The 25775-nt window shown below is 41.4% G+C and overlaps 1 protein-coding gene across 1 annotated transcript; it reads right to left on the bottom strand.

Annotated features, from left to right (window-relative positions):
• Nucleotides 1–641: 641 nt before the first annotated feature.
• On the bottom strand, nucleotides 642–14284 carry LOC129097959 (NACHT, LRR and PYD domains-containing protein 12-like). Its single transcript, XM_054606878.1, has 10 exons — nucleotides 14222–14284; nucleotides 13907–14010; nucleotides 10433–12284; nucleotides 8524–8697; nucleotides 8040–8210; nucleotides 7598–7756; nucleotides 7034–7207; nucleotides 6760–6933; nucleotides 4458–4504; nucleotides 642–2832 (listed from the first exon to the last, which is right to left on the bottom strand). Exons 3-10 carry the CDS (start codon nucleotides 12229–12231, stop codon nucleotides 2306–2308), a joined length of 3225 nt encoding a protein of 1074 aa, XP_054462853.1. The 5' UTR covers nucleotides 12232–12284; nucleotides 13907–14010; nucleotides 14222–14284; the 3' UTR covers nucleotides 642–2305.
• Between the last annotated feature and the right edge of the window lie 11491 nt (nucleotides 14285–25775).

Here is a 25775-nt window from a genome sequence, read left to right as displayed (position 1 = left end):
TCATACCTATTATAATAATCCTAATAATTACAAGCGATGACTAATGCCACGTTGGCCACCTTTGGAGGCTTTATATAGGCGATCCTCGAGGGAGGACATGTTTGTAGTCCTTGCTTTGCAATAAAGATTCACTGCAGTCACCACTGAAGAATCATACCTAGACTTTGCTAAAAAAAAGTTACTTTCAGCTTCTTTGTACAACCATTTGAAATCCTTCTCTTTGATTATAACTTTATGGACACAAAAGTAAAAGCAAAAACACAGTTTTTCAGAGTTTTTCCCAAAATTACATCACAGCCCCGATTAAGGGAGGCTGCAGACTTTGACTAAAATCTGCACCTTTTTTGTTTGGCCACTAGATGGCGGTATTGTATACATTTAATTCAGACAAAGACTGCAACAGTGTGCACTTACTCTGTCTTATAGGAATTAATTAGTTGATATTAAATTAATATCATGAATATTCAAATCATTCGTAGAATCATGATATTTACGGGATAAATAGACATGCTGCATAATGCAGAACTTTAATCTTTATTTTAATATTTATAAAACAGTATGGAAACATAATACATTTCACTTTTGATTTAACCATTATGTGTTTATTAAAGTATTTAACTTCACCACACATAGTAACAACACAGTGATAGTCACAAAACAAACAATAAAAACAACAATGATAGAAAAGCAATATATCGGACAGAAGATAAACAAATCTGTGGCAGCTTGTAAAACATACTAAGATAGCAGGCATAAGATACATGCAAATTATTTATAGGCTAACAGATTCAAATTAATTTTTAGAGGTTGTTTAACAGAAGATAGTAATTTGTGGGATACTCTGTTAGGGAACACAAATATTTGGATTTCTCTTTGTATCAATCCATAAATCAGACAATACCGTCATCATCCATAGGGGAAAAATATCAATTTTCTCCATGTCTTCAGTAATAAAATGTTGTATAAATCAGTTTATAAATGATATATGAAAAAACCTTCAGAATATAGATAGGAATGAAAGTGGAACGTTTGGTAAATGTAAGTGCTACTGAAGTGGAGATTTCTGGCTCAGAGAAAAAAATAATTTTAATTCAGGAGTATGAAAACTTCCCTAGATGATCGCTCACATAATGACAATTTTTTTTTCAAAGTTTTCTGAAATGTTATGTTTAAATATGCAAATGAGGCATTATGTAATGCTTACTATTGCCGGATCTTAACAGAAATCCACAGACTCAAATTGACAGAGTAGTAGAATAAACACCCAAATGTATATTTTGGATGTTTTCTTTCCACTATTCTGAAAGAAGACGTGTTATCGGAGCAAAATCTATGATTTAGCCAGTGCATGAAAACGTGTTTTTGACTTTCGTCTGAAAACTATTCAAATCTGTGACGTGGCTTTAAGCGGTCTTATCTGTGTACTGTGATGTTTCTGAAAACTTGACCTTAATGTTACAGGGCTTCTGTTCTGATTTTGGCAATAAACGCTAGTTTGAAAACAGGTCTGTTGTCATTGTCGATAGTAGATGGAGGGAGAGGACACAGGCAGATGTCAACCACTTCCTATAATAATATAATTACTATTTCATTTCATTTAGTCTTTCTCCCATGTACATAACTCCTTTCCTTCTATCTGCACAGTGATGCAAGGTTGTTAAAAAGGGCCCTGGTGCGCGCAAGCTAGCTATGAAGCATACACAAACACACGTTATCTTATCGTCTCGTCAGATGATCAAATAGAAACTTAACATTGGACAATATCAACATATTACCCATAAATCATCATGGATAATCTGTATGACTGAAATTTAATTATTCATTGAATTGAATCAATTTTTAATAGTTTATTTAGTTTGTATCAGTATCATTTATGTAGAATAAGCCTATGGTTTTGTTAATATTACTGACCGTTTATCGAAACTAAAAGAGAAATTGAAACCGTGACAAAGATCGTGGGTTTGCTTTTTCCACGGGGGATGAACACCAAATGATGCTGTACTGCTCAACGTGACATTTTACCATATTAATAACATTGTAATAATTTTGTTCCTCATATTGCAATCTCTCCCATGTGAAGGAGCTCATATTGTCTTCAAGGCCACCCAGCCCCATTTGACACCATTGCCTATATTTACCCCTCTGATTCCTCATCAGTTTAAAAGTTTGAAATATAGTTTCTGGGTATGCAAAACACATCAAATGTATCTTCTTTGAAAATACATCTGCTCCGATCACAAATGTGTCACATTTTTTTCCAAATCAAGTAAATTTATATGAAATATGTAGATCCCATCGTAGAATACTAACACTTGAGCAGTAATGCATATGAACCAGTACCGATAACCCTAAACGCAGGGTAGAGCGGTTCGGTGAATGTGTGGTTGAAGGTGTGGAGGTGGATCAGTGCGCCAGAGGAGACTCTGTAGAAGGACAAACTTCCGGCGGGCCAGTCCAGATACACTGCCAATCTTTTGGGTCCGTGGTACGATGATGGAGACGCGACTCTGCCCTTCCCATTGTACCAAGCGGTGTTCCTGTTGCACTCCAGGCACCACGACTTGTCGTTCCAACCGAGCAGAGAGTCATTATTTTTTCCTTTCCTGCCAATTCCCCTGTACGTCACGCCTATGTAAGCTGGTCCTCCGCACTCCACCTCCCAGTAGCAGCGCCCAGTCAGACCGCTTGTACACAGGACCTGGTGCCTGTGTTCAAACCTATCTGGATGATCAGGGCAGGAAAAACGCCTTCGAACTATGACCTGCTTGTCATCTTGAGATAGGAAGAAATTCCTGTGCGAGGTGTTCGGGTCCAGTGTGAGTTCACAGGCATCTGCCAGGAGGAAAAGGGACACAGTTGGTAATTAAAGTGCAACTTTATTTACAGACAAGTAATTTCAGTTGCAGAGGAGTTCTTCAGGATCACACTCAAGTCTTTCTTCCTGATTCATATGGGGACAGGGGGTTCAATGCAAGGTGCCTCCACCCGCCCATCAGAACATTCACACACCGTAGGTTCACAGCTTATGGGAGCAACCTGGGGTTAACAGTTGCCATCAAAGTCTACAGCCATGCTAGCAGCTCTGTAAAGCGTCACTTGGTTACAGTGACGCTTTCTGCTTGAGGCTAATGTCTGCATGCTAACATGATCACATAGATGACATCAACATACTAGTGTTTTGCAGGAAATATTTACCAGCTTTACCATCTTAGTTAGCATGCTGAAATGTAGAGCTGTTCTGATATTATTTTCTTCCTTCCCAATATCGATTCCAATACCTGGCCTTTTGTACCGGCAGATGCCAGTACCTTAAACACAGCATAATTCCCCCTCTAATATGTATTTATATTGCTTATTGAAGAAATCGTTCGACGTCATCAAACAACTGTATTCATTCAAATATCTACCCAAAAACTTTATTTTATAAGATTACATTTGAACATATCATGATAACATTATAATTTACCTTCACCCATACTCATTTTTACTGAATAGAGCTTGAAAGCATCATATTGTAACTCAGTGTAACCTCCGTACGTTAGCTGTTGGCTCCATTAGTCAGCAAGGCAGGACTGTGCTAACCACTGGTTGCTAACAGCTAACAGCTAACGTTAACTAGCTCTCCTCCTTCGATGGCAAAAACAACAGACTCAAGGCTTTAAAACGGCAGTCCCCAAACCAATGGGTGACGTCATGATGACTACCTTAACTTACAGTCTATGGCCTATAGACAATCCAGTAGGCTGTATCTGAGGCGTTTCCGATACAGCAATCCGTATCGGAACATTAGTCAAATTTAAACCAATACGTTAAAAAAAAATTGTTACCATTAGACCTGCTGAACACGGCTTGTCATTGTGAGCATGTTTGTGGGCTGACACTAGCACTGAAGTTGCAAGATCCGAGATTGGGAGCATTTCGATTGCCTCTCAACATGTCGGCTGTGAGCCAGCGGCTCATAGCTAACGATGCTAACATTGCTAACAGTGCGGTGAAAGTGCTGGCTGAGTTAACAGTGTTAACCCCTGGGGGAAACGGAGGGTATATGCTACTCTTCTCTGAACACGCTGTTGATGGTGGAATGGCCTTAAAAGTGTTCTTTGATCAACATAAAAACAGATATTATTTTATTATTATATTCCCTGGAGTCAGGACGCCAGGGATGAGAGGGGACCGCATAGCCTTAAAAGTGTTCTTTGATCAACATAAAAACAGATCTAATTATGTGAAAAAAAGACCCACAAGGTTTACCAAGGAAAAAACGTCAAGTTTCAAATTGTTTAGAGTATCATTTAACCTGGAGTCAGGACGTCAGGGATGAGAGGGGACCGCACATAGTCAACAGATGGAAGAAATATTCCAGTGACCCCGCACAAGTGATCATGAGCAGACATTGTTTTTTTGCTCCAGTGTAAAGGGAATAAGTGAGAGTGATAGATGGGGGGAAAAGTACTTACATTTCCTACACCCGGGTAAGATCCTGAACTCTCCACAATGATCAACCCTGGAGGAGAAAAAGAGAGGATATCACAGTCAATTCAGCCTGTGTTTGACAGAAACCATTGCTTGCACGACAGTGGTTCTGTTAATAGCTGACTGTCGGCATACACAGACATCTTTCCACATGTTTGTCCATGTGTACACTCCATGCACTGTATGCAAGTGGTCGGCATCGATAGAGGCAACAGGTCATTTAGGGCTGGAGGCACAGGTTTGTGTTACTGAGTGACTTAGAAATGAAAATGATTCTGCATGAATGCATGACATCCCGATTGCTGCTGTTATTTATCATTATTATACAATTTAGGGTGAATGTTAAATGGTGTTTTAATTGCGCTCTGCTCGAGAGGTCCCTAAGAACAATATGCATGCCCAACGCCTTTAGCACTGAAAGCCGCCGGCACAATTTTGATGCAAAGTGAGGCTGATTGCCTGTTGCCCTTGCTTCAATTTGATTGGCTATTATTTTAATGTTACTGTTGTCGCCATTTGCTCGTAGTTGGCAGAAGTTACTATTTATTTTAAGAGAGGAAAGAAACTGCCGTCATCGAGGACAGTGTGAATTATCTCCAACCGTAAAAGTCCCCTTTTTTTAGATTCATTTTGAGATTTATCAACTCAATGTGTCCATCAGTCGAGGATATTGCTGTAAACCAAACCGCTGGTAAAAGTGTTTCTTGGGGAAAAATTGCTACTGCTAGCTTATCCTAGAAGAATTTATGTAAATTACTTATTATTTTTCAAAATAAAAATAAAAACATAGCTGACTAAGGAACTGCGTACAAAAGACTTCCATGAATAAAATGTCAGCAGAGTGCAGACCTGATGTAAAGCTGAGCTGTGTCCTCCTAAAGTAGCAGGGATCAGTACATCTGCTGACTCATTGGGATCCGGATTCTTTCCTTGGACAAAATGTTAAGTCCTCACTGTATATGTGTTACTGTGGTCACCAATAACGCTTTCCTTTCCCATGGTTACTTTTAAGGCTTTTGTGACACTTGAATTAGACTAATATAAGAGCAACAATACGATTATCCTAACACTACAGACCAGTCTTATTATGCCCTATTATGCTAGGTCTGTAGAGTGTAAAACCTGAAGTCCACTCCTAAAAGGAGTTACCCTCCCCCTCAGAAACACTGCTCCTGAGCTGCTTGAAACAGCTCGATTGAATTCTCTCCTTAATTTCTGTAACTTTATGAGGTCATAATGTTACGGAAGTGACGTAAAACTCCTTCCGGCTAGTTTGGCTTTCAAACAACAACAAAAAAGAGACAGAGCTGAACCTCCAGAGGAAGAGTTTTTTGAAACGTGAAACGTTGACCAATCACAACAGGGCGGGCTAGCTGACCAATCAGGGCAGACTTTACTTTCTGGAGGGAGGAGCAAGCGCTACAACGGAGCATTTCAGAGAGAGGGTGAGAAGAGGTGCTGTAGGACAGCCAGGATTCGAAAAACAAGGCGGATTATGAGCATTAACGCATGTAAACATGTTGTAACTGTAACTTGAGATAAAAATATGCACCTGGAAAAAAGCATAATAGGTCCTGTTTAATATCTCAGTGAAGGCATGCCACTTTGTCTGGCTTTACCTCACTAAGCCTATAGAGCCACTGTTTTCATTTTTCATTGAAACCAGGCGACAACCTCTAGTTCTGAAAAGTGAAGCCAATATATAAGAGCCTTAAACTTGCATTTTCGCTAACAGCCATCAGGGGGCGACTCCTCTGGTTGCAAAATGAAGTCCGGTTGTAAAGAAGTCTATGAGAAAATGAATCTACTTCTCTACTTATTTCCTTAGTAAACATTGTAAACATGAGTTTATGGTCTCAATCTCTAGTTTCAAGTCTTTTTCAACACAGCATGATGTTCATTTAGTAAACGTTGGTCAATTTAAAGTCAAATAGACCATAAAGCAGAGTATGCTTAAGGACATCGCCATCTTGTGATTGGCAGGTTGCTACCCTACCAGAGACGTATCAGGCAACCAGAGGAGTCGCCCCTCATGGTCAGCAGGGAGAATGCAAGTTAAGGCAGTTCTGCATTGGCTTCACTTTGCAGAAGAGGAGGTTGCCGCCTGGCATGCGGACAGGAGGTGACTCAACAAAAACTGGAGGAGAAAAGCAATGATGAGCTAAACTAACACGATAACAGCTTCTACTAAAAAAGAGAAACTGTTGATCAAGAACCTCCAAACGAGCCACTGAGCAGCTCATTATGCTACCAGACAGAGGCAATCGGCTTGTGAAGTGTTTATACCTGAGAGTTTCCAGTCTCCACTGTGGATTCTTTAGTCCAGCAGAGAGCAGCTCCAGCCCTGAGTCTCCTGGATGATTGTAGCTCAGGTCCAGCTCTCTCAGATAGGAGGGGTTGAGGCTCAGAGCTGAGGCCAAATAAGCACAGCCTTCCTCTGTGACAAGGCAGCCTGACAACCTGCTGAGAGAACATGCTTAATACCCCACTGACCACTTTCCTGCCAGTGTGCTGGAATAAAGGTTTAATTATCTGTATGTAAAAGTTCAGGATTACTGACCTAAGTGTTTCCAGTCTACAATCTGGACTTTCCAGTCCAAGAGAGAGCTGATTTACTGCTGAATTCTGCAGGTCATTGTTACTCAGGTCCAGTTTTCTCAGACTGGAGTACTGAGAGCTGAGAGCTGAGGCCAGATATACACAGCTACTCTTCGACAGGTTACACCATCTGAGACTGAAGAATTTTTAGTGATGACAATTAATTTGTCTGAGAAAAATATATGTGGTGGGTTGAGACATATTAGCAATATATCACCATGACAGGCATTATAGAGAGCAACAAAGAAGCAGACAACCGTATTATTTAAGATGCTAAATTTCCAATTCAGAGCATATGATTGAGGGATTGCCTCCACACGCCTCTCAACATGAGTACGGCTGAGACGCCTGCTAGAAGCTAACAGTGCTAACAGTGCTAACAGCACCAACGATGCTTATGACAGCAACAGTGCTTACTGAGCTAACAGTGCTACTATTCCACTATATCTTCACATAGCAGACAGTTGTCTAATACTAAAATAATGCTCTGCATTTTAACCACCAAGTAACAGAACAGTGGACAGACCTGAGATTTTCCAGTCTACAGTGGCGGCTCTCCAGTCCATCAGAGAGCAGATTTAGTCCTTCATCCTGCAGGTTGTTGTTACTCAGGTCCAGCTCTCTCAGACTGCTATATTGTCCGACATTGGGACAGCAGCCCTCTCTTAGCCCAGAGTATTTTGCTCTAAGAAAAATTGGCAATAAAAAAAGTCCATACACATACTTCATAGTAAGGTTTTTAACATACTGTACAAAAGTGAGTACATCCTGTGGGATTAAGTTAATTTAAAACAGCAACACACCAATATATTTAAAGTCACAGTGCTGTATTGTTAGTTTTTCCTGAAATGCTAAATAAATTAGAACCAATTTAAATTGTAATATTTTTTGTCAAATACTAATGAATACACTCACTTTTAAAGCCACTAAAGATAAATGTGAGTAAGTCGATAAAAAAAATACCGTACATTACTGATAATGGTTCATGTCGCTCTGCTGTCATTTTCACAATTGACATCCATTTGGGTTTTCGCCAGTGATTGTAGCTCCGGTCCAGCTCTGTCCGACGGGAGCATTTGGAGCTCAGTGATGAGGACAAAGAAGTGCAGCCTGCCTCTGTGACCTCACAGCTTGACAACCTGCATGTGGCAGTCTTTCATTCATTTTAATCTGCACTTACGTTGCTAACACTTGTTCTTTAACTATTTGTGGCAACTGGCTTCTTTTGCATTGATATCCATTGTTCAGATAGAATATGTTTCAATTTTTCAAAGAAATGTTGACATATTTATTAAATATGGATGTACACATTTCTGACTTTGGCGCCTATTGGCTGTATCAAGACTTTATAAAATTCAGACCTCGAAAACAGGTGCATTGACGAGAGCAACTAAAGTGGAGTGGTGTAGGTATAATTCTGCACATCTTTTGAATTGGTTCAGGTATACTAACCTTAGAATTTCCAGTCTACAGTGGGGACTTCCCAATCCAGTAGAGAGCAGCCTCACTCCTGAATCTTGCAGGTTGTTGTTACTCAGGTCCAGCTCTCTCAGGCTTGAGGACTGCGAGCTGATAACTGAAGCCAGGGCTTCACACGAGAGGTGTGAGAGGTCACATTGGTTCAGTCTGATTTAGAATGAAAGTTTTATGATCAGATATTGTATCTAGAAGCTCAATAAATTATGAGGTGCACAAAATATACCTTTATGTGAGTCAGCTTTCTAATTAAAAATGGATTATTATGTGACTGATGCATTTACTGAATTGATATTTTGGGTCAAGACAGCAGGGGAAGCTGGATACACGGGAATCTAACATAATAAACATAGACTCAGTGCGAGATAGTCAATGTTGGCAGGCACTGATTTATTTTAATTCCAAACTCCCTTTGCAGAGCGTTGGACTGTGTTGGTAAAAAAATACCCCATCTATATAGAAAACCAAGACCCAGTCATCACATTCAAGGCGTTACAAAATTTCAGCAACATTTCGCTATGTTATTACCATTACAAAGGTTTTTTCGTAATATAAAATACTAAAACCCTTGTTGTGATAGTGATTTAGTGCAGTTGCAGTGTACCTTGGGGCCTTTCACAAGCCATAGTCTTTTTGGCTAGTCCCAATCAGAGTGAAACTGAAGCTTTGGGTCTGGTTCATTTACACAGATTTAATGTGCGTAAATATCCTTTCTCCTCCAGTTTATCTCAAATTACTTCATAAACGGCATTATTTTTGTGGACTGTTTAGAGAATATTCTGTATGTTCGCTTCAGCCCAGACGAAAAGCCAAATCGCAGTTTTGCAGAAGTCCAAGTCAGGCTTCTTCCACTCATGTCAACCTGTCCTTTACCTGTTTCCATCACAACAAATTCCAGCGTAGGCAGCCTGAAACCCCCTTGTGGTTTGGTTCACCCCTTGCAATCGGGTCGCATTATGTTCTCTTTGCTTGGTCAGCGCTCCTACGTTTCAAACTATGACGCTCTACGTACCTCTCTAGCGTCAGTTTTGGACGTGGCACGGAGGGCATGTTAATATTTGAGCAATAAATGCATAGTGTCTTTAAACTTCCGTATTCACAGGAAGTTAGGTTTAGGCACTTTGTATTGACGTGACTAACAATTTTTCTCCCATGGGACTCAAACAGCATTCTCCTAGGCTAAAGTCCTGTGTTTGTTTGACCAACCAACCAACCCTTCCCTTGCAAGCCTGGTCTGACTGACTCACCTATGAGTTCCTCAGTGCGTATGTGTCAGACGCAGAAAGCACTGACCAAGCAGTGGTATTTGATACATTGGGAGTGAGAAGGGGTTGCGCAACTTGTATTTTTGATACACAACAGAGTACAATTAAAACAGACTAAATGTTGGTTTGCTATGGCAACGACGCCGCATGTGCATGTCTGTAGCTCCCATGAACATTTTCTGTCTTAATTTGTTGTTTTATCATGTTTATTACTGGAGCACTTATGGCCTATGACAGAATACATTCATCACATAGGAGAAGGAAGCGTCCAGATTGGATTAAGTTTAGCGGACCTTGAGCTTGAGCCCATGGCCGATCACCTAGATGGACCTGCAAGACCAAACGCCACCAAACTGCCCGAGGGAGGGGGCCCAGATCGAAGCTAAGCTCAATTGGCTACAACTGCATTGCGTTGTGCAGCCCTGTGTTGCAGAGTAACAACTAATTATGACTTGAATCCTTGAAAGCATCCATAGGTTGGCTGTATGTGTCAAGTGCCACATGAGTAGTTGTTTATAAAATGTATTCCTTTTTCCAATTCCCTCGAAATATTGATACTGCATTAAGTGATACAAAATGTTCAATGTAAGTTGTTTAAACAGGTTGAAACAAGTACTTACCGTGCAGTTGTTGAGGCTTTGACCAATGGAAGCATTCTCATAAGAACGTCCTCCGATTTGGAGTATTGGTTTAGGTCAAACACATCCAGATCTTGTTCTGATGACAGTATCACATAGACTAGGGCTGACCACTGAGCAGGGGAGAGATTGGCTGTGGACAGGCTTCCCTGTCTCAGGTAATATTGGACCTCATTGACCAGGGAACAGTCCTTAAGTTCAGTCAGACAGTGGAAGAGATTAATGCATCTCTCTGGTGAGGGGTTTTCCCTGATCTTCTTTTTGATGTACTTCACCAGCTGCTGGTTGGTCTCTGAGCTTCTTCCTGTTTGTTTGAGCAGGCCCTTTAAGAGATCCTGATTTGACTTCAACGAAAGGCCCAGGAGGAAGCGGAGAAATAAGTCGAGGTGTCCATTTGGACTCTGCAAGGCCTTGTCCACAGCTTTCATACAGATCTCAGTTTCAGATACTTTTCTGAAAAGTTTCTGCAGATGTTGGAGAACTGTTTGTGGTTCAGTCATCACGTCCTTTCTGTGATTAAAAAGTGACAGGACCACAAAAACAGCTGCCAAAAACTCATGAATGCTCAGATGCACGAAGCAAAACATCTTGTCTTCGTTCAGCCCATCATCTTCCTTGAAGATCTGTGTGAACACCCCTGAGTACACCGATGCTTCATTAAGATGAATGCCACTGTTGTTCAAGTCTTTCTCATAGAAGATCAGATTGCCTCTCTCCAACTGGTGAAAAGCCAGCTTTGCAAGTGATTCAATGATCTTGATGTTCTCCTTTGTGTCATACTTAAGGGCTGTCTGCTTGATCTGAAACACGAGGAATTTTGCATACATCTCAGTCAGAGTTTGAGGGATTTCTTTTCTGTCGTCTACCCCTAACATTTGCTTCAGAACTGTAGCAGCGATCCAGCAGAAAACTGGAATGTGACACATGATGTGGAGACTTCTTGATGTCTTGATATGGGACATGACTCTGTTGACCATCTGCACATCTTTAAATCTCTTCCTGAAGTACTCCTCCTTCTGTAGATCAGTGAACCCTCTCACCTCTGTAATGATGTCAACAAAGTCGAGAGGGATCTGATTGGCCGCTGCCGGTCGTGTGGTAATCCAAAGGCGTGCAGAGGGGAGCAGTTTACCCTGGATGAGGTATGCCAGAAGATCACTCACCAACAATGGCTCGTCAATAGAGAATTCTTCCTTGTCATTGAAGTTGAGCTGAAAGCGACTTTCGTCCAACCCATCAAGCACAAACAGAAGTTTGAAATTGCTCTTGTCAAAGTTGGTGTTTCCTGAAGCCTGTAGTTTGGTGAAGATGTAATTAAGAGCCTCCTCTTTAATATCTTGGCTTTCCCTGATACATTTGTGAATGAGCTCTGCCAAACGAAACTTTCTGCCCTTCAGTAAATTCAGCTGGCGGAAAGTGATAGGGAATGTGAGATGCAAATCTTGATTGGCTCTTCCTTCAGCCCAGTCCAGGATGAACTTGTAAATAAGGAATGTTTTGCCGATTCCTGCAATCCCATTTGTCAAGACTGTTCTTACGGGTGTGTTTTCTCCAGAAGGGTGTTTGAAAATGTTGTTGTGGTGAATTGATCTCTCAGTTCCTTCTGGTTTTCTTGATGTCATCTCAATGTGTCTGACCTCATGCTGCATGTTGTCACCAACCTCATTCCCATCTATGATGTAGAGCTCTGTGTAGATATCATCAAGACGTTTTTTATCCTTCTGCTTTGAAGACCCCTCTGGTATACACATAAACTTGTTCTGGAGGTTTGACTGGAGCATGCTTTGGTATGACAAGATTGATCGTGGAGGATTTGGTCTTGGAACCAGCAAATCTGTATGGAATGAAGCCGTTACTGGGGGCTACTCATATCACTCTGGACATAACATTTTATCAGTATGTTAACTGCCCCACTAGAGACAGTAAAACACTAGACCTCCTGTATGCAATCACTAAGGATACAGTGCCACTGCCCTTTCCCCCCTTGACAGATCTGATTGCAACCTGTTCCTGCTGGCACCAAAGTATGTCCCTATTTTCCAACGGCAGCCTTTATCCAGAAGGACTGTGAGGAGACTAAAGCGGCACTGCCCTGGATCACCAGTGACTTGAAAGTGCTTGTTGATAAGAAGAAGAATGCTTTCAGGTCTGGGGACACGGATGAACTGAGGAATATACAGCATGACTTGAGGGAGAAGCTGAAGGATTTCAAGGACTACTAAAGGAGGAAGCTGGAGGCCAAACCCCAGCAGAACAACACAAGGGATCTGTGGACTGGAATGATGGAAATCTCTGGGTTAAAAGTGAGACACGGACATTCAGTGGGCAGTCGGAGAGAGCAAATGAGCTAAACTGTTTCCTCAACAGGTTTGCCTCTCTGCTTTTTGCATTTCCCACCTTAAACCCCCCTGGTGAGCTCCTTAGACCCGATTCCCTCACCTTTCAAGTGCCTTTCCTCCACTAAGATAACAAGCACCATCGTCTGCCTGACTGTGACTACTGGTCAGGTTAGAAGACAGCAGGAGAGACTCCACAGAGGCAAGGCTGCAGGCCGTGACAGTGTCAGCCCCAGGGTTCTGGGGACTTGTGTCAGCCAGCTGTGGAAGACATCCTGCCTGGTACCAGTCGCCAAGATGATAACTTCATCTGGCCTCAACAACTATCGACCAGTTGCCCTCACATTTCATGTGATGAAGGTGCCAGACAGATTGGTCTTGGCCCACTTTAGAAATCATCGCTGGACCCTTTGCCTACCAGCCTCATCATGGAGTGGACAATGCTATCAACTACTTGCTGCAGCAAGCTCACTCGTATCTGGGTTGGCCTGTGAGAATCACATTCTTTAATTTCTTTAGTGCGTTCAACACCATCCAGTCACTGCTACCGAGGGAGAAGTTGCAAGCAATGAGAGTAGACACTTCCACCATCTCCTGGACTATAGGACTACCTGACAGGTATTTTGTCCGACTGAGGAGTGTTCTCTCTAAAATGATGATTGGTAATACTGGAGCCAGAGGAAGAGGACGGCTTCACAACCTCTGTGTATCCTCGGAGAGGATGTTGACAGGGTGGAGGATATTAGAATATTATTTATAATATATTCACTTCAACACCAATTACTAGCACTGCGCTGGACATTAATATGCGTGTCTACCCGAGTGTCATGTTTACATTTTCATAACGTTTCATAAATACCCATGACTACTGCAGATTCATCTGTCCCGGGGAATCAAGGCTAATGTAACCTTTCCCACTGAAGGCAAAAGCCAGATGTAAGTGGGTGTAAGTGGTTTTTTTGTCCAGTGGGAAAGGGCTTATATGTATGGTTCCCAACCAGGGACTTGCACAAAATGGCTCTCTGGACACAATGCTGCCATTAAAAAATGTTTTTCTTTCTTATGAGGTATGAATGGATGTAATATTTATTGTCCAAACTGTTAACAGAAATAGCTTCACCTTCAGCCTGAGCACCAGGCGTAGGGGGTGAGAAGCTCCCTGGACCTGTTTAATTGAAGAAGGTCCTGTGTTCTCTGAAGTCTCTCCAACATCATCGGCATCGTCTGAGGAAGCCGAGCAGAGATATAAAGGGAGCGAGAGAGAGAGGATAATTAGAGAGACCTTATTTTGCTCCTCATGATGGAAAAAATTCAGTTGTTGGCATAGTGCCAGCTAATGACCTATCATATAAATTGAAGGTGTAAAATATTCAATGTTAATTTCTTTAGCAGTAGGATAATGTGAAACTGGGTTTCTAATCTGTCTAGGACCCACTGTTTGGTTGAGAACCACTTTTGGAAAAACGCTCCACTAAATCATTCCTCCTGATCTTCTTCAGAAGTTCCACTGTGATCTGCAGAGCTCCAGGGAGGCTGTAGGTCTGAACCATCTGATCCACCGTGTCATGCCTGTTGGCCTCTTCCAGTCGGCTCTTTGGGATAGATGGAAAGCCTTCTATGATTTCCTCCTGCTTCAGGAGCCACTGGAAGTGCTCGAACTCTTCATTTCCCAAGTCCTGCAGAACTCCAAGGAGGAGCTCCACATGTGACATCAGTGCTCTCTACTCACATGAGAGGAAAGTTTGACAATCAGTCACGTACCTCCAGTTATTTGATTTTTCAGAGTTTCATGCAGCAGATTTCTTGAGCTACCTAGATAACTATGCCAAAATCTGGAACCAAGGTCTTTTAAACATGCAATTTTATATTTAATTCTATCTATTCATTATGTTTTCTGATCTCACTGTCTGTATTTGCATTTGCATACGCTTCTAATATAGCCACTTTTCACCAGACAAAAAACTTAAAATAAATACTTACTTCTGGCTCCTCCGACTGAGGAGTGTTCTCTCTAAAATGATGATTGGTAATACTGGAGCCAGAGGAAGAGGACGGCTTCACAACCTCTGTGTATCCTCGGAGAGGATGTTGACAGGGTGGAGGATATTAGAATATTATTTATAATATATTCACTTCAACACCAATTACTAGCACTGCGCTGGACATTAATATGCGTGTCTACCCGAGTGTCATGTTTACATTTTCATAACGTTTCATAAATACCCATGACTACTGCAGATTCATCTGTCCCGGGGAATCAAGGCTAATGTAACCTTTCCCACTGAAGGCAAAAGCCAGATGCAAGTGGGTGTAAGTGGTTTTTTTGTCCAGTGGGAAAGGGCTTATATGTATGGTTCCCAACCAGGGACTTGCACAAAATGGCTCTCTGGACACAATGCTGCCATTAATTTTTTTTTTCTTACTTATGAGGTATGAATGGATGTAATATTTATTGTCCAAACTGTTAACAGAAATAGCTTCACCTTCAGCCTGAGCACCAGGCGTAGGGGGGTGAGAAGCTCCCTGGACCTGTTTAATTGAAGAAGGTCCTGTGTTCTCTGAAGTCTCTCCAACATCATCGGCATCGTCTGAGGAAGCCGAGCAGAGATATAAAGGGAGCGAGAGAGAGAGGATAATTAGAGAGACCTTATTTTGCTCCTCATGATGGAAAAAATTCAGTTGTTGGCATAGTGCCAGCTAATGACCTATCATATAAATTGAAGGTGTAAAGTATTCAATGTTAATTTCTTTAGCAGTAGGATAATGTGAAACTGGGTTTCTAATCTGTCTAGGACCCACTGTTTGGTTGAGAACCACTTTTGGAAAAACGCTCCACTAAATCATTCCTCCTGATCTTCTTCAGAAGTTCCACTGTGATCTGCAGAGCTCCAGGGAGGCTGTAGGTCTTAACCATCTGATCCACCGTGTCATGCCTGTTGGCCTCTTCCAGTCGGCTCTTTGGGATAGATGGAAAGCCTTCTATGATTTCCTCCTGCTTCAGGAGCCACTGGAAGTGCTCGAACTCTTCATTTCCCAAGTCCTGCAGAACTCCAAGGAGGAGCTCCACATGTGACATCAGTGCTCTCTACTCACATGAGAGGAAAGTTTGACAATCAGTCACGTACCTCCAGTTATTAGATTTTTCAGAGTTTCATGCAGCAGATTTGTTGAGCTACCTAGATAACTATGCCAAAATCTGGAACCAAGGTCTTTTAAACATGCAATTTTATATTTAATTCTATCTATTCATTATGTTTTCTGATCTCACTGTCTGTATTTTCATTTGCATACGCTTCTAATATAGCCACTTTTCACTAGACAAAAAACTTAAAATAAATACTTACTTCTGGCTTTTGTCTTGGTAAAGGATACAGTTGGATTTCATACATAGGACAGATATCTCAGCAGTAGCCAATGGTATTCACCGGCTCCAGCTCCAATTGGCGGTGATGGAAACATGACACTCAGATGGACATGCTGATTGTTGCCCCTTTTACGATGCAATACAAAGTGATGCCTGTTGAAGTGAATATATAATTAATGGAATCAACAGGGTTTTGAACAATTGATATGATTTATTAACGTACAAAACATACAATTAATATGCGCTACTCAAAGCCAGGAGACTCGAGTTAGACTACAGTAATTTCAACTCGTTGATCCGTGTGAAACGCACTTCATTCAAACTCAACTCAATAAAACTTAACAAAACCATCTTGGTTAATCTTCCCAGTGTGCCAACAATCACCAACTATAGTCTCAGTGTTTGAAGAAGAGACTGAATAAGTAACAGATACATAAAAAAAGAAGTACCAATAAGATTTTTACTGTTTACTAACCTTGCTTCTACCCGTCCGTGAGGTCGAACATGACACACCAGAAAAAAAACCCAAAGAGCCATACTCATCTACAGTCAATACTAACGGAACTGATAACAGTGGACATGCAGCATTATTATGAATCCCACTGCTCATCTGTGCAGTATTCAAGCGCTACGATTCGCTAGCCATCCATGCTCGCCAAGATACTGGTAACATGATTTGTTTGGGTCCTATGCCCAGACCAATGTCCTATCCTGACCCTAACCACTCGAGGTCAATGCCTAACCTTAACCAATAGTTTGTGACTCAACCAGCTACGGAGGGCGGGTCCTGCCAAGAAGAGCAGTGCAGAGAATATTGCATGAAGAGACTGCTTTCTCCCGTCGACGCCGTAGGAAACACTTTGATGATAATGAGTTAATTAAAAATGCATTCAAAGATTACTATTCCAATTTACTGCCAATAAAAGGCCATAGCTTGAAGAACGGTCCACTGAATATTGCTCCTATTGAAAAAAGAATATATATAAGAAGGAGACATAGTCACCGTGAAGTCAACCATTTGTTTGTGGACTACAGTTTTGAAGCCTCGTTTAAGGCATTTTGTACGTCGCTATCTGGGCTTTTGGCCACAGTCATCTTGGTTTTATGCAACCAGGAGTGAGCTGAGAAGGTGGAGCTTAGCACAACAGATGGCTGAATAAGCTATTTTTAGGTAGGCAAAATGTTAGAATTAACTTCCATGAACTAAAAACACACTGTGAAAGGGTTAAAGTTTTAAGATGAAATCACTGAAAACTCCAATACCGGTGTTTCAGTTTATTAAGCGGCCCTGTTAACTAGCGACTTTCAGCCCAAATGCGTCTGTGGTTGTCGTAGTTACGCCAGGTGTTGAAAAAAGGAACAGAACACATAGCTGTCCTTGTGAATGCCTCATTGTTACGTTTTCAACAATCATGTCAATAGTGTCAGAACCTCCTCATAAACATCCATCCATCCATCTCCTTCCGCTTATCCGGGGCCGGGTTGCGGGGGCAGCAAGCTAAGGAGGGTCCTCCAGACGTCCTTCTCCCCAGCAACACTTTCCAGCTCCTCCTGGGGAACCCCGAGGCGTTCCCAGGCCAGACGAGATATATAATCTCTCCAGCGTGTTCTGGGTCTACCCCGGGGCCTCTTACCAGTTGGACGTGCCTGGAAAACCTCTAAAGGGAGGCGTCCAGGAGGCATCCTGATCAGATGCCCGAGCCACCTCAGCTGGCCCCTTTCGACGCGAAGGAGCAGCGGCTCTACTCCGAGCTCCCTCCGGATGTCTGAGCTCCTCACCCTATCTCTAAGGCTGAGCCCAGCCACCCTACGAAGGAAGCTCATTTCGGCCGCTTGTATTCGCGATCTCATTCTTTCGGTCACTACCCAAAGCTCATGACCATAGGTGAGGGTTGGAACGTAGATGGACTGGTAAATCGAGAGCTTTGCCTTTCGGCTCAACTCCTTCTTCACCAAAACGGTCCGGTACAACGCCCGCATCACTGCTGACGCTGCACCGAACCGCCTGTCCATCTCCCTCTCCATTTTACCCTCACTCGTGAATAAGATCCCGAGATACTTGAACTCCCTCGCTTGGGGCAGTGACTCACTCCCAACCCAGAGGGTGCAATCGACCGTTTTCCGGAAGAGAACCATGGCCTCAGACTTGGAGGTACTGACTCTCATCCCGACCGCTTCACACTCGGCTGTGAACCGCCCCAGTGCGTGCTGAAGGTCACGTTCTGAAGAAGCCAACAGAACCACATCATCTGCAAAAAGCAGGGATGCGATTCTGAGGTCCCCAAACCGGAAACTCTCCTCCCCCCTCATAAACAGCCGATGGAGAAAACATACTGGATACGACGTTGGAGTCTGCTTTGAGGAAACGAGTCCACTCGCAATTGAAACGCTCCTTGTTGTTATGTAGAAACAGGAAGGGAGCAAGTTGCCCTTCCTTTGAAATAATAATGAAATTTGACATCGACAAATGTCAGGGGTCATCATGAACAAGAATCCAGTGAAAGTGTACTATTACCTCTTAAAGTGGCCCTATTATGCTTACCACTTTTCCCTCTTCTGTAGTGTACTTTTACATTTTTGTATATGTAAAAGGTCCGTAGAGTGTAAAACCTGAAGTCCACTCCTAAAAGGAGTTACCCCCACCCTCAGAAGCTCCTGAGCTGCCTGAAACGGCTCCATTGAATTCTCTCCTTCACTTCCGTAACTTGTTACAGAAGTGACGTAAACCTCGTTCCGGCTAGTTTGGCCTGCCCTCAAACAACAAAAGAGAGATACGGAGCTGAAGCTCCAGAGGAAGAGTTTTTTGAAATGTTTACAATGTTTACATATGGCACAGATCATACACCACCCCTTTTAGACTTGAAAAGATGGAGCAGACCCTCTCAGGCTTGTGCTGACATGTTGGGAAGTGTAGCAAATAATGTATTCATGTTCAACGGTCAGCCTTATTTGGAACATAAATTTACTTCCCCCTCCTTTACAACCAATCTCTTTAGAAAACACATCAAGAGCTACGAAACAGGTAAACCCATAAATGAGCTTTTACGACATAAACATGAATTAAATGCCATTTACCAACACATGTGGTTATTAATCAAACATTTTATGACACATATCCTTATCAAACGCACATGAAAGGCTGAAAATCTTGCATTAGCATTAGTTCAACATTAGAGCCTGTGTCATAAAGCACAATAAAACACAAAATACCTTGGTTCCGTTTTAGCTATGTGCTTAACCGTCCATAACCACAGTTACTTTTCCCTTCCCTATGCACTGGCAATTGACCTTTGTCTTTCTCCATGCCAAATTGAGTTGATAACTCTCAGACGACATGTGCATCTACTTCCTTTTTTGCCAGAAGGGCTTCAAAATAAAAGACCCAAAAATGTTTTGGTCCAATGTCCCTACTCAGGTCTTTAACCCTGAACAATCAGGGACTTACTGACGTCACTTGGTGAATGGTTGAGTGAGAGAGACAATAAGGCTTGAATGGTGTAAATACGAATGGGACAGCACTTTGTTGCAACATATTACGTTACCATGACAACGTAAAAACATACTATGTACTAATTGTGGGTATTTATTTTAACTTTTTACTTCCTGATTTGAACGTCACCAACTTGAACAACACAAAACCAACCAAATAAAGTTGAATATCTAGAATCTAAGGTAGCCTTTGGGGACCCACTAAATTTGGGTTGTCCTGCTGTAGGGGGTGTGATTTATATTACATGTATAACATTTTCAAACAAAAGAAACTGCACTGTAAAAAGATCTGTACCTGTGCTTTTTTAGAAATTGGATTTTAATACTCTACACAGGATAACATTTCTCGTGAAATCAGTCACATTCATCCAGATCCTTTCTTTCGTCACTTGACCAAACAGGAGGGGTTAGAAATAATATTTAAGAATGTACTGACATCTAAACAAAGACGTCAGATGTTCTTTAGAAGCTTCACATAAGGGATTCTAATAAACACACCACCATTATTAGGATCCACCTACATTAAATTCATCACTCTTAACACTGTTTAAAATAACCCTATAATGCTTACTCCACAGATCTGCAATAAACCTGTAGCCCCACCAATATAAGATGGCAAGGGCATCTTAATGTTATTGGCCAGCTTAACTTCTTTCCAGAAATCCTAGACTTTATTCTGCTGAAGCTTTTTGGCCATGGAGTTTGACTTCATAGCCTGCTCATTTCTTTTAATAAAGCGCACAGCATATTTAAATCTAGCATTTACGTGTTTCTTGAGTTCACACTATGTACCATGTCTAGCTTTTCCAGATAATCACCGTTTTTTAAAAGCTTCTTTGGCCTCTATATGGAGTTCAGACACTTATTCATTCCATCCTGGCCTAAGATTATGTTGTTTAGCCCTTTTTTGGCAGAATGATTCACTGCTATTATTTAGACAATTCACAATTGTATCATACATAATGCATAGATCACTGTTGTGGTTTTGTGTTGTAGCCAGATCATAAAGGATTACAACATCCTTGAGACAGTCATGAGCATCAGCTGTACATATACAGTGATCCAGCCAAGATGTTGTATGCCATGTTTCACTGGTATATGTGTAGCTATTTACTGGTAAAGCACTTTGCTGGAAGAACCAACTTGCTATCTTGACAAAATTGCATTAGGTGTTGACCAAACAGGGAGTTTTTGTCTGAGATATCAGCGTTCATAATCACCCACAACAAATATGTATGTTTTGGTTAGATTCATAAGGAGTGTAAACATTTAAAATTACAAAAACACTCTAATCATGTACAACTTTAATTGCTATGCACCAGTCCACCTCTAGCCTAATCACACTGATCAGTGGATCATACTTCTTAGGCCATAGATTGGCAGTGTCCCGGTGAAATATGGTCCAAACGTGAACGTCTAATCAACGTCTTCAAATAGTCTGTCAATAAACTTTCACTTTTGAACCACTTCTGAACGTCTTTTAACCATCACCGTATTTTAAACGTCTTATGAACCTCAAACTGCTCACGGTAAAATATGTAGCAATTAAAATACGTAGTCATAGTAACACATTAACAGTTTGCACTGCATGACAAAGAAGACCAACTACAATGAAATTGAAAATGCAAAAACAACAAAATATCCCCTTTTTCTTCTTTGAATGTCGTTATCAAAGCCTCCCAGGAGCCAGTTTCAGAGGGTCTGCCATAATTCAGATGGATGTCTGTAAATTAAACAAGATATATTAGAAAAACATATTCACTCTAATACCAGTTCTGAACGTCTTTTCACCTGTAAGATGCTCACTGGCACATTACACATTAGCTATATACTTATATTTGTAAGTTGCTGTATGCCAAACAACAATGTTCTGACTGTCTTCTTGTTTGTACATACATTTGTTTTAATCACTTCCTCCCCATTTAAACTGTGTACAGCCCCACTAGCTTTCTGTAATTTATTTTACACGTAAAATGGCCTACAACTCACGTTATATCAAGGAGCTACAGCCCATAAAGACAGTCGCCAACATGAACTTACGCACATGTTAATGTTCACTGTTGGTCCATGGTGCAGTACGCTACAAACTAACAAGCTAAGGCAGTGGCGGTTTTAGACACGGGCCACCCGGATGCGGTGGCCCGGGCGGCACTTTTTCAAGCCACGTGGGGGCGGAACGACCAAGTAAATAAATAAATAATAATCTGGGCTGCGAAGCGGTTTTCTATTATCTATCATATCACTGTGGGGAATTGGCGAATTGGCGCCCCCTGCGGCTGCAGGCGCTCCTGCTTGCGCCCCTGCTTGCTAAGAAGGTGACATCTATGTGTGAAAACGGGGAAGGGGAGGGAGGGCGGGGGAAAAGTTCACCTTGGAACAGACAAGTGGGGGGACGGGGGGATCCACTGTAGGCTATAGAGCAATACTATAATACATTATATTATCCTTAATATTTTATATTATTGTATCTCTGCTCTTTTTTGTATAGTATTCTTAATGTTCTCTGCTCTTCTTCATTTTTTTCTATATCTGATATTTTTTCCACTTGTATGTTGTAACTTATACTGTGTTGTGCATAATTGTGCACATTGATTCCCTATTTAAAGTTCTATAAAAGGTTTTTTGCAATTGTGCACAGTTTGTCTTTCATTTATTTAGTAAAAAAAAAAAAAAAAAAAAACGCGGGGGCCGGGGGGGGGGACTCGGAGGGGTCTCGCCCGGGGTGTAATTCCATGTAGAACCGCCACTGAGCTAAGGCTTCAAGCCAGCAGCCTCGACTGCAGCTTAAAATGATATTTATGATGCTAATTTCACTTTGAATAATTGGAACCCAGTAGTTCAAGTACTTACAAAGTATGCCTCGGGGCGACTGGTTGCCCCGTCGCTCAGAGGTCCCTGCGGCCGATCCACCCGGTCACAGCTTTTTTCTGTCCTGGCCCCTCAGTGGTGGAATGAACTCCCCACTGACGTCAGGACAGCAGAGTCGCTGCCCATCTTTAGGCGCAGGCTGAAAACTCACCTCTTCAAGAAGTACTACCCTGAGCCTTCCTCGTAGCACTTATTGCACTCGTATTAGTTGTTGCACTCACTGTATTCGTATCAGTTCGCTGCACTTATTGAATTTGTATTCGTTTACTGCACTTATCCTATTCGTAGTAGTTTGTAGCACTTACTATATTCGGATTAGTCTGTTGCAATTATTGTTTTCGTAGTAATTTGCCTCTGCACTATACTTTTGCTCTGGTTTATGCTTTAAGATGATTGTTTAAGAAAGGAGATGCACTTATGACTTCTGGTGACTAGTAGTTCTCTTGAATACCTATGTTGAATACACTTCCTGTAAGTCGCTTTGGATAAAAGCGTCTGCTAAATGACTGTAATGTAATGTAATGTAATGTAATTGGCGTGAAGCCTCACCTTTAGCTCGTTGCCCGATGCCGAGTCTTCCGACCGGATGCTACTTTCAAAGATGTGTAAATGCAAGCGTCTAGGTTCCTGCGCATGCGTATTCCAGCTGTACGCACTCACTTGTATTTTACACGAACGCACAGACAGAACATACACTGCTCCCGTTACGATGCCCCGTGAGCATCTTGTTGAGCAGCACGACGTCTATAGTTCCATATTTATGCATTTTTTTATGTGAAACATTAAAAGCGTTTAAAATCACATCGCCGCGTAAGACCACATTTCAACGATATGACTTTGGAGAAATACGTTCACAATAAGCAATATCATCTCTCTTTCAACCTACAATTAAACAAATCATAAACATTTTCAAACAAACTAGTGTTTCGGGACACGTTTATGTTGTAACTGCCTTTTAGCCGGTTGAAAATACGGTGAATTTAGGTCTTAGACGTTCAAACCCAATGTCACCCAGTTTTCAACCAGAAATCAACTTTTAAATGTTCAATTTTTGGTTGGTGCTCACTGGGTTGTAAGACACAGGCGGAAATGTGTCTATGTAATGAGACACAAAGCTAAGGATGCTTTATACGGCCTCGTTAAGTAGTTTGAAACAAATCCTGTTTTCATTTTGACGACGAGAAAGTTTAAAAGTTCATCTTCCACAATCATTTTGCAATCGGCAGCCGTGTAGATCTACCCAGAGCAGCCGCATTTCTACCAGCTACTTCCGCCCTATTGGAGACAGTATATATATATATTTTAATAGAAACAAATAGTCACTGACCTGCAATCCGCTGTCACATCATTAGACATAACATGTGCACCATTCGAAGTTTAATCATCAAATGGGGAACTGAGTCAGTAAATCTGGGCTATTGCCTCAATTATTTCCGTTGTGTCAACATCATCACTCTTCTTAACTGAGGAAACTGGCTGTTCTCATACCTCAGGCTGGTATTTAGTATTCAATTCAATTTCAGTTTATTTTGTATAGCCCAGAATCACAAATTACAAATTTGCCTCAGAGGGCTTTACAATCTGTGCACATGCGACATCCTCTGTCCTTCCCTCACATCGGCACAGGAAACACTCCCCTAAAAAAACCCTTTAACAGGGAGAAAAGAGGAAGAAACCTCTGGGAGAACGACAGAGGAGGGATCCTTCTCCCAGGATGGACAGAATGCAATAGATGTCATGTGTACAGAATGAACAGCATAACAGAGATACAACACATTCAATGTATATGACATAAATGATTCATATAATAAGACTACTTATAATAACAGCAGCAAATATTACAGTAGAATTATAGTTGTGAAAATAGGGATAGTAATGTGATTAATAATAATAATCGAAGTAGCAGTGGGTGTCAGTCGGCTCACAGCAGGAGGCACGACTACGGTCCAGGTACCACAACGATTCATGGAAACCTGCAGAGCGAGAAAGCAAAAGGGCTTCAGGGTGGAAGTAAAGCTAAAATGCTTAATGGTACAGGTAATAGTAATAGTAATGTGACTAGTAATAATAATGGTGGTAGCAGTCGGTGTCAGCAGGGCCGTAGCAGGATGCACGACCACGGTCCAGGTACAGCCACGATTTATAGAAGCCTGCGAAGCGAGAAAGCACAAAGACTCCAGGGTACAAGCAAGTCAATAAGCGTAATAGTACAGGCAATAATAGTATAATAGTATGCCATTGGTCTGATGACCATTTGGTTATTTAACCAAAATTTGTGTAAACATAGATAGACAATTTCTTACCATTTTGACCATTAGTACCAGTACTAACAGCCGCAAAATATATTTTTTTAAAGATTGAAAAGTGGACAAACTATCAACAGAATATGAAGAGGTTACCGGGTTGACGTTGTGTCAAAGATGTCTTATGTAGTAGGTTCGTTCGAGCAGCAGCACGGGACGTTGAAAAAAAACTGCGATCAAGTCGGACAGTTTTCAGACTGCGGTCAAGCCAGCCGCACCTCAGGTTTGCCTGGTCAAACTAGCCGCCGCTGTATTCGGAGTGTGCGATTGCTCCAATACTTACGGTAATGCAATGGCATATATATCAGCCTTTTTCTTCAACTTTGATGTGGGATAAAAACACTTTCTTCCATGAGTAGTTTATGAATCTAATATTTTTGGACAGAATACTTCTTGCAATGATTGTAGAAATACTATGAAGTATTTTTACTGTGTACTTTTTGAGTAATCCAAAATCGAAATCCCCCCACAGAACAAGAATATGCCATTTTGGCAAACTTTGATGTTGAATAAAAACCCGTTCTTCCATAAGTAGTTTATGACTCTTATATATTTGGACAGAGTACTTCTTGGACTGTTTGCACAAATACTATGAAGTATTTTTACTGTGTACTTTTTGAAAAATCTAAGGTCAAAGTCTCTTCAGGGAACTAAGATTCAGCATTTTCCTCAAACTTTGACATTGAATAAAAACCCGTTCTTCCATAAGTAGTTTATGACTCTTATATATTCTGAATAAGCACTTCCTAACCTATATGAACACATATTATGAAGTACTTTTACTGTGTACTTTTTGAGTAATCCAAGGTCAAAGTCTCTTCAGGAGACCAAGATTCAGCATTTTCTTCCAACTTTGATGTGGTATTTAAACACTTTGTTTTTTTCATTGTCCAGCGGAAATTAACAGGGTTGGTTCATTACATTTTTGTACTGCATTGCCAATTTGAATAGAACACAATCAAATA

This window comes from Anoplopoma fimbria, chromosome 11 (assembly GCF_027596085.1).
Source record: "Anoplopoma fimbria isolate UVic2021 breed Golden Eagle Sablefish chromosome 11, Afim_UVic_2022, whole genome shotgun sequence".
NCBI lineage: Eukaryota > Metazoa > Chordata > Actinopteri > Perciformes > Anoplopomatidae > Anoplopoma > Anoplopoma fimbria.
Note: the sequence above shows the minus strand (reverse complement) of the source record. Positions and strands in the feature narration are given on the sequence as shown.

Bases quoted from the DNA above. Each gene is read 5' to 3' on its own strand.
- LOC129097959 (XM_054606878.1), bottom strand. From the start codon at position 12,231: ATGCTCCAGTCAAACCTCCAGAACAAGTTTATGTGTATACCAGAGGGG. The intron at 8,698-10,432 runs GTAAGTACTTGT...ATTCTAAATCAG, and splicing joins AAAGCCTCAACAACTGCACG to ACTGAACCAATGTGACCTCT. The intron at 7,208-7,597 runs GTCTGTCCACTG...AAAATTCTTCAG, and splicing joins TGTAGACTGGAAAATCTCAG to TCTCAGATGGTGTAACCTGT.